At 58.7% G+C, this 8,622-nt stretch overlaps 1 protein-coding gene across 1 annotated transcript in view; it reads right to left on the bottom strand.

Annotated features, from left to right (window-relative positions):
* The window catches only part of CAPN12 (calpain 12), a 30,318-nt gene that overhangs the window by 3,502 nt on the left and 18,194 nt on the right, over nucleotides 1-8,622 (bottom strand). The window contains 18 exon segments of the mRNA XM_017887416.1: nucleotides 620-698; nucleotides 1,057-1,119; nucleotides 1,229-1,299; nucleotides 1,721-1,778; nucleotides 2,286-2,345; nucleotides 2,417-2,459; nucleotides 2,691-2,752; nucleotides 2,755-2,799; nucleotides 2,801-2,860; nucleotides 2,863-2,906; nucleotides 3,102-3,117; nucleotides 3,816-4,051; nucleotides 4,138-4,301; nucleotides 4,906-4,980; nucleotides 5,051-5,136; nucleotides 5,207-5,281; nucleotides 6,692-6,860; nucleotides 7,637-7,770. Coding sequence (XP_017742905.1) covers nucleotides 620-698; nucleotides 1,057-1,119; nucleotides 1,229-1,299; nucleotides 1,721-1,778; nucleotides 2,286-2,345; nucleotides 2,417-2,459; nucleotides 2,691-2,752; nucleotides 2,755-2,799; nucleotides 2,801-2,860; nucleotides 2,863-2,906; nucleotides 3,102-3,117; nucleotides 3,816-4,051; nucleotides 4,138-4,301; nucleotides 4,906-4,980; nucleotides 5,051-5,136; nucleotides 5,207-5,281; nucleotides 6,692-6,860; nucleotides 7,637-7,701 — 1,471 coding nt within the window. The 5' untranslated portion in view covers nucleotides 7,702-7,770.

The raw sequence follows: 8,622 nt of genomic DNA on the forward strand, positions 1-8,622 counted from the left end.
TTTTTTTTTTTTTTTTTTTTTTTTTTTTTTTTTTTTTTTGGGAGAGTCAGGGTCTTGCTCTGTCGCCCAGGCACAATCAGGGCTCACGGCAGCCTCAGCCTCCCGGGCTCAAGCCATCCTCAAGCCTCAGCCTCCTGAGTAGCTGGGACCATAGGTGTGAGCCACCACACCAGGCCCTGGCCATTTTAGAGAGGAAAACAGAGGCTCGAAGAGATGGAGTCAAGTGCCCAGAGCCCCTCCTGGAGTTGGTAGAGTGAGGATTCCAGCCTCGTGGCACCAGAATCCAGAACATTCTACCATGCTGCCCTGGGGGCCAGAGCCTCTCAGACACCAGCTCCTAATCTTCCCCTTCCTGGAGGAGCCTCTCTCTCCCCCAGCACCCTACCAGGCACATCCCCCTTTCATGTCCTCCCCACCCCACAAACACCCCTTGCCCTCCTTCCTTATTTGGCCTCTTTCAGGGCCACCCAACCCCTGGCAGGGACTGGCGACAAGCTAAGGTGTGGGCTTGTGGGTGGCCACGGTGCAGACGGCCACAGCTGAGTGGGGGGACCTGGAGACGATGGGATGGGAGAGAACAGGTCCTGTCCCCACGACCACCCCAGGACCCTGTCCACACCTGCTGCATTCAGCGCCAGCCTCAGCTCGTAGGAGTTCATGGTTCCAGAGGCGTCCTCATCGAACTTGTGGAATATGGCCTGGGCAGGAGGGATGAGTCAGGGCTACCCCCCAGGCCTTGAAGAAGGCTGCAAATGGGGCCCTCGAGGCCAGACAGCCTGGTGCCCATCCCAACTCCCTTTCTTCTGGTGTGGACCCCCAGAAAGCAGCCTAACCACTTTGGACTTGTTTCCCAATCTGTAAAATGGGAATAAGAGCAATGTCCCCAGAGGACAAGCTGAGGCTGGGTGGGGGCAGGGATATCCCAGCCAGATCCCTCCAAGTCAGCATAGTCCAGCCCCCCTTGTTCCCTGGGGCTCTGATAGCCCACAGGGTGCCTATGTCTCTGTTAGTAAAGGTTTCTCTCTTTCTGGGAAGAGGCCCAGTCTCCCACCTCACCTGCCACTCCAGGAGGTGGCCCCAGAGCTGCTGGAAGTGGTGTAAGGCCAGGCTTTGCCCATGCTGTGTTGGGGGTGGGGGCATCTGGTTAAGGTCCATCTCTCCAGAAGGGGAGGAGAGACCCCAGTGTCCCCTTCCCCACTCCCTCACTCAGGCACTTTCCCCCATGTACCCCGAAACACTGCAGCAGCTGCTCACAGGTCCTGAGCCCAATCTCTCTGGGGGTGCGGGTGTGGACCCTGGCTACAGGAAAAGCAAAATCAAACCACAGCAATTTCCTGCATTCTGGCCGCCACTCTGAGGGCCATGTGGACACGACTCCCTCAAGCAGGCGATGTTGTCAGTCCCATGTTACAGAAGCCGAGGCACAGGGAGCCACTGACTGCTGTGACTAACGGAGCTGGGATTCAAATCCAGGCAGGGGTGCCCAGTCTGTGCTCAAGGCAGCCTTGCCTCTCAGCAGAAGGGAAGCTTGTGAGCGGCTGTGGCCCAGGTCACTGGCCCACACAGGATCCCTTGCAGGGAGATGCTGCCAGGCTGAGCCCTGGCTTCCTGAGCCCAACTCCCAGCAGCACCGTGGGTTCACAGACACTGGTGGCGCCGGCTCTGGTTGCAGGACCCCTAGCTAAGACCCCTCCTCCTGCCCCCATCCCAGCCAACTCACCAGGCTCCAGGGCAATGCTTAGTAAGGCCTGGAGCTGACAGGCATTGAGTTCTTCCTCCTAGTCCAGGAAAGAGGGCTTGTGAGGCCATTGACTCACCCAGCTGCTCTGGGCCAGGCCCTGTGCTTGGCTGGGCTAGGGACACGGCAGGGGCTGACAGAGCCTCAGAGCTAGCTCCAGGAGTCGGGGGAGACAGGCCTGTCCCCACAGGGCCATGGCTGTGATGGGGGAAGCACTGGGCTGTGGGAGCTGGTGGGGGGCAGCAGACCCGCCTGGGGGAGGGTCAGGGAGAGCTTCCATGGCTGGGAGCCTTAGATGAGGCCTGAGCCTGGCGAGAGGTGTCAGGAGGGAGAGGGTGGTCCTGGGAGAGGGTGGTCAGTATGGACTGAGCCCAAGGCCCTGAGGCAGGGAGGAGCTGTGAGCATTTAAGAAAAGTTCATGAGATTTAAGCCCGGAGGGAGGAAAAAGTAAGCAAAATGAGACACCTGAGATGCTAGGTGGGGGGAAGGAGGATTCCCAAAGGGAGGCTGCAGCGGGATGCTCCCTCAGCCCAATCCACCTCCTCACCTCTCCAGCCAGCTCCTTAAACAGCTGCTCCAACCCCAGCTCCAGGGGCAGGTAAGGGCCCTGCGGCACGGGGAAGTTTAGTTCAGGCCAAGATCCCCGCCCCATCGTGCCCCTCCCGGAACAGCCCCCACCTGGAGAGCCTGCAGGTCTGCGCTGATCACGTCGTCGATCTCCCTGCAAATTACAGATGGGAAGTGGGGAGGGCGCTGTTTGCCCCAGCTGGGGCTGTGTCTCAGCTGAGGAATCGCGTGGGGTCTATCTAGGTGGGGACCGTGGGGCTCTGGGGTCATCCTCGCGGGGTGGGGGGTCCTGGGGCGGGTCAGGTCTCGGGGGTCTGGGGGCTTGTCTAGGCAATGTCCTAGGCAGGGATTGGGACTCGGATTTCTGGTGTCCCGGGACTCACACGGTGGCGTGTGGCGGCGCTCGGAAGAAAACACGCAGAGTGAAGAGGCCTCGTCGCCGGCGTGGGGGCGGTGCTCGGCACCACCAGGTAGTGGCCCGGGCGCAGGCGGCAGCCGGCGGCTCACGTCGGCGGCGGGGCTGAGGGGCGAGCGGTCGGCGCGCAGCAGTCCGGGGGCAGGAGCGCGCGGCTGCGCGGGGAGTCCCAGAGGCCCCCAGCAGCTGGGAACGGGGCGGCGTGACCACGGACCAGCCTCACCCCCGGCCCTTCAGCACCCAACCCTCTCACCCCGCCCCGTCCACCCTGCCCAACCCCGTCCAAGCCTTCCCTGCCCCCCGGACCCCGGCTCTGCCCCCACCCCCAGCGCAGGTTGACCAAGCCCCAGGAAGCGGGGGGGCCGGTTGACCCCATCCCACTCACCTCCTCTGGAATCTGAAAAAGAAGCCAAGACAACGGGGGCGTCGGGGCAGGGAGGGGTGGGCCGCCGCTCAGGGTCCCTCCCTGGGCCCTTCCCTCACGCTCTCCTGCCCTCTCTCCCTTCTTCCGTCCCTATTAGACCCCTGATTGGAACCTTTGCCCCGCAAGTCTCCCGACCAGCCATCGCCGACCCTCCTCAACGCCTTCCTTCCTCCATCTGCGCTCTCAGCGCCTCCTCTGTCGCCTTTGTCCCCTCCTGGCCCTTCTAACCTCCAGTCTCTCTCTGGGGTCGCCTAACCTCGCCTGTCTGTCCGCTGAGCCCCTCTCTCGTCATTCCCGGTTAGCTCCCTCTCCCGCCTCCCTGAGACCTGGCCCCGCAGCCCCTATGCTCGCCCCCCTAACTCCCTCCCCGCCTCCCCTCCTTGGCCCCCGCTCCTCCACTCCCTCCCCATCCTCAGCCCCAACCCTCCCCATCCCCTCAGGCCCACCCCCTCCCCATCCCCCTCAGCCCCCACCCCTACCCCATCCCCCTCCAGCCCCACCCCTCCCCATCCCTCAGCCCCACCCATCTACCAACTCCCTCCTCCCCCCTTGGCCCCGCCTCCACACCTCCCCTTCCCCTTGGCCCCGCCCTTCCATGCCTTCCCTGCTCCTTGGCCCCGCCCCTCTATCCTCCGGGTTCCCTGGAGCCTCAGCTCTACCCAGGACCTCACCTGGAACACGTGGAAGCCCACGGTGAGGTAAGTGAGGCCCTTGGCTCTCAGGCGCCGTCGGTTGCGCTGGGTGAGGGACAGAAGGACGGTGCACTTGGGCGTGCGGCCCCCCCGCGCTGGGCCCCACGCCCCTGAAGCCCCCCAACCCCCCCAGGGCCCTTCCTCATCCTCGTCCTCCTCCTCCTCGTCGGGTTCCAGCAGCGTTAAACGGAACTGAGGATTGGTCCAGAAGGTTTCTAAGGGAGGAGGAAGAAAGGGGGTTTCCCAGCCGGCCACAGCGCCCCCTACCCCGGCAAGCCTCTCAGGGCCCCTCAGGCCTCACCAGCATTAGGCTGGCTCCCTCCGGAGTTGAAGCCGCGCACCCAGCGGCCTTGGAAGGTGTGGACGTGCCAGCCGCCCCCCTCCGGGCTGGGGCCCAGCACCTCCGGGCTCAGCGAGCAGATCTGCACCGTGTCGAAGTGGAGGAGGAAGTCCCGCAGCTCCATCCTGCACGGTGGCCCAGTCAGACCTTGCCCGGCCCCACCTCGAGGGGGTCCCAAGATCCCGGAAATCACTCCCAGATCCCAAAGCCTCCCACATTTCTTAAATATTGCCAAATACCCTTCAGGTTCCAGAAATAACCCCCAAATTCCTCCAAGTCCTCAGACACACCCCACAAATCGCCAAGATTCACAAGCTGCCCCCAAATATTGTTAAATTGCCACCAATCCCCAAATAGCAAGACCCTTAGACTCTGAATTACCAACAAGTATCCTTCAGTCCCTCAACATTGCCAAATCTCAAGAAATGCCCCAAATAGCACCAAGCCTTCCTCCATTGCCCTAAATACTATCTATACCCTCCACAGGTAACTATGCCTTCAAATTCCCCTAACATTACTACTTTTTTTAACCCACTCCAATCAGTGGCACTCTAACATTACTACCAATTCTTCCTTGACTTCCCAAAATGGAACCTGGCCCCAAAATTGCCACCGATGTACACAGTTTCTCCTTATTAGGACCCACCCTTCCATCGAGGCTCGCCCCTCCCTGAGCCCCTTGGCACGGAGACCCTCCCAGAGGCAGAGCTGGGACCCTGATGAACTGACCAGAACTCGCCATCCTCCTTTTTCACTAGCAGGGCATCGCGGCACTCGGTGGGGAGTGTGTCCCAGCGTGGGCAGCTGGAGAGACTGCGGTGTGAGGGGCGGGCAGGTGGGGTCCAGCCCCACACCCACCCCAGACCCATCCCACCTGTCGCTCCAGGCCCCGGTCCACTCCACGCGGCCCCATGGGTTCCGCAGCCGCAGCAGCCGCACCTTGGTGAAGCCCAGGAACACCTGGGGCAGCATCGTCAGTGGGGATGATGCCCGGACACGGCCTGCCACCCCACCCATGGGGGACACTCACCTTGTGTGTGCCCGTGACAGAATACGCGTGTCCCTTCACCAGGCCTTCTTCTGTGCGGTACTCGCCCCGATCACTCTGGGCAGGGGATGGGATGGTGAGGCCGAGGTGGGGGACAGGAGGGCAGCTGCTCCTCCCTGCCCCCAACCTCCTGCCACCAAGGCAGGAGCCAACCAGAGCACTGAACTGAATGGCACACAGCTCAGAGACCATGTCAGGATTAGTGACTGAAGGCAACAGAGAAAAGGAGAGGAAGGGAGATGGAAATGAGACAAAAGGAGAGGTACAGGCTCACGCCTGTAATCCCAGCACTTAAGGAGGTCGGGGTGGAAGGACTGCTTGAGGCCAGGAGTCCAAGACCAGCCTGGACAACATAGCAAGACCCCAAGTCTACAAAAAATTTAAAAATTCGACAGGCATGGTGGTGCTCATCAATGGTCCCAGCTATTCCGGAGGCTGAGGCAGGAGGATCCCTTGAGCCCACAGGTCAAGGCTACAGTGAGCTATGATGACACTACTGCACTCCAACGTGGGTGACAGAGTGAGATGAGACCCTGTCTCCAAAAACAAAAACAAAATAGATGGAAAGAGGGCCTGGAGTGGTGGCTCACACCTGTAATCCCAGCACTTTGGGAGGCCGAGGCGGGTAGATCACGAGGTCAGGAGATTGAGACCATCCCGGCTAACACGATGAAACCCCATCTCTACTAAAACTACAAAAAATTAGCCAGGCATGGTAGCGCGCGCCTGTAGTCCCAGCTACTTGGGAGGCAGAAGCAGGAAAATTGCTTGAACTCAGGAGGCGGAGGTTGCAGTGAGCCAAGATTGTGCCACTGCACTGCAGCCTGGGTGACACAGAAAGATTCCATCTCAAAACAAAAAAAAAATAGATGGAAAGAGGAGACAGACAGAGACATAGAGACAAAGAAAGATACAGAAAAGAGAGACAGACACAAAAGAAAAAGAGAAGCAGTAACTCAGTAGAGGATTTAAGTAAATTAATGAGTGAAGGAGTTAGACTAACTCAATGAATGAATGAGTGGGTCATGGGGTCACAGATGAACACATGACCCAAGCTAAGCCCACGAGAATCAATCCTGGGACTTTTACTGAAATTCTCAGAAAGAAGTACTTTTTTTTTTTTTTTTTTTTTTTTAAATAACCCCTGAGGTGGTAGGAGATACCTGCAACTATGGGGGACCCTTTTATGCCCATGAGGGGAGAGCCTGGCTGAGAGTGACCCTAACGCAGAACGGGAAATAAGCAAACATAGTTGCAACACCCTCACATCTGGATCCAGCTGTGCCTGAAGCCCCTGATTCATGAGAGCAAATGAATTTATTTTTGACTAGTTAGATTTATGAGCGAGCCTAAGCCAGTAACAGAAGCAGAGAAGAGAAGAACAGAGGAAGCATTCCGCCCACCCCACCACACCCGACTGTGCTCTGGTCCTGGTGGGGGTTCCGCATGGAAGTCCAGGTCTCTTACCAGGGCAGTGGCACCCACGAGGGACTCCTTGGCCAGGGCATGGCGCAGGGCAGAGAAGAGCCCCATGCTGTTTTGTCTCAGATAGAGCACCTCACCCACGCCGCCTGTGAAGTCCACAAAAGCCTCATTCATGTGACCGCCACGCATCACCTCGTAAGAGCCATGGAGCCTGTGGGAGCAGATCTGGGGTGAGGGTTGAGGCAAGTACGAGCATCTCAGGCACCCCTGCCCTGGGATCTGCAGGGGCCTCTATCTCAGGGTCTAGAATCCCCAGGGGAAATTCCTGAAGTTTTGAGACTTTTTTCAGGGTCTCACCCTGTGGCCCAGGCCGGAGTGCAGTGGCGTGATCTCATCTCACTGTAGCCTCAGACTCCTGGGTTCAAGTGATCCTCCTCCCACCTCAGCCTCCCGAGGAGGTGGGCCCTCAGGTGCACACCGCCACACCCAGCTAAAACAATTTCAAACTCTTGGCCGGGCATGGTGGCTCACGCCTGTAATCCCAGCACTTTGGGAAGCTGAGACAAGTGGATCACCTGAGGTCAGGAGTTCGAGACCAGCCTGGCCAACACGGTGAAACCCCGTCTCTACTAAAATACAAAATTAGCCAGGTGTGGTGGTGGGCACCTGTAATCCCAGCTACTCGGGAGGCTGAGGCAGGAGAATTGCTTGAACCCGGGAGGCTAAGGTTGCAGTGAGCCAAGATCGCACCACAGCACTCCAGCCTGGGTGACAGAGTGAGACTCCGTCTCAAAAAAAAGAAAAAAAAAGATGTGAAGTTGCTCAGGTGATGTTGTGATTTGAGGGTTCTGGGGGTTGTCACTTGGTTTGGGATTCTTGGTGGGGTGCCTGGAGGACTGCAGAGCTTGGGGGCTCTGGGTGCCCCCTGTGGCTTGGTGCCTGCTGTGGGGACTTGGGGCTGCAGCTGGTTGGAATTGGGGTCCTCACTTGGCATAGGCCTTCTCCAGGAGTGGGGCCCAGAACTCGTTCCGCTGTTCCGAGCGCACGAACATCAGCTTCCCCTCGCGCACAGGCAGCCTGTCATCCACCACGACGTCCACCCAGCGGCCAAACTGCCAGAGCTGGCGGGAGAAGATGCAGGGCCGGACTCGGCTTCCAACCTCCAACCCTGCCTGGACCCTGCCTCTGGGCACTGACTCTGCTGTGCCAGTCCCAGAGTCAGGAATTACAGCCCCAAGTCAATGTTAACTATGAAATCCATATCGCCGGCGGGATGTGGTGGCTCACACCTGTAATCCCAGCACTTTGGGAGGCCAAGGTGGGTGGATCACGAGGTCAGGAATTTGAGACCAGCCTGGCCAAGATGGTGAAACCCGTCTCTACTAAAAATACAAAAAAGGCCGGGCGCGGTGGCTCACACCTGTAATCCCAGCACTTTGGGAGGCCGAGACAGGCAGATCACGAGGTCAGGAGATCGAGACCATCCTGGCTAACACGGTGAAACTCCGTCTCTACTAAAATACAAAAAATTAGCCGGGCGAGGTGGTGGGTGCCTGTAGTCCCAGCTACTCAGGAGGCTGAGGCAGGAGAATGGCGTGAACCCGGGAGGTGAAGCTTGCAGTGAGCTGAGATTGTGCTACTGCACTCCAGTCTGGGCCACAGAGTGAGACTCCGTCTCAAAAAAAACAAAACAAAACAAAACAAAAAAAATTATCTGGGCATGGTGGTGGGTGCCTGTAATCCCAGCTACTCAGGAGGCTGAGGCAGAGAATTGCTTGAACCCAGGGGTGGGGGCGAAGGTTGCAGTGAGTGGAGATTGCGCCACTGTGCTCCAACCTGGGTGACAGAGCGAGACTCCATCTCAGAAAAAAAAAGAAAGAAAGAAAGAAAAAGAAATCCATATCACCAAGTCACCACGGGGAAAACTGAGGCATGGGCAGAGGAACTGAGCTATACCTGGAAGTGGAAGACAC

Source organism: Rhinopithecus bieti, unplaced genomic scaffold (genome assembly GCF_001698545.2).
Source record: "Rhinopithecus bieti isolate Rb0 unplaced genomic scaffold, ASM169854v2 scaffold_15776, whole genome shotgun sequence".
Lineage (NCBI taxonomy): Eukaryota > Metazoa > Chordata > Mammalia > Primates > Cercopithecidae > Rhinopithecus > Rhinopithecus bieti.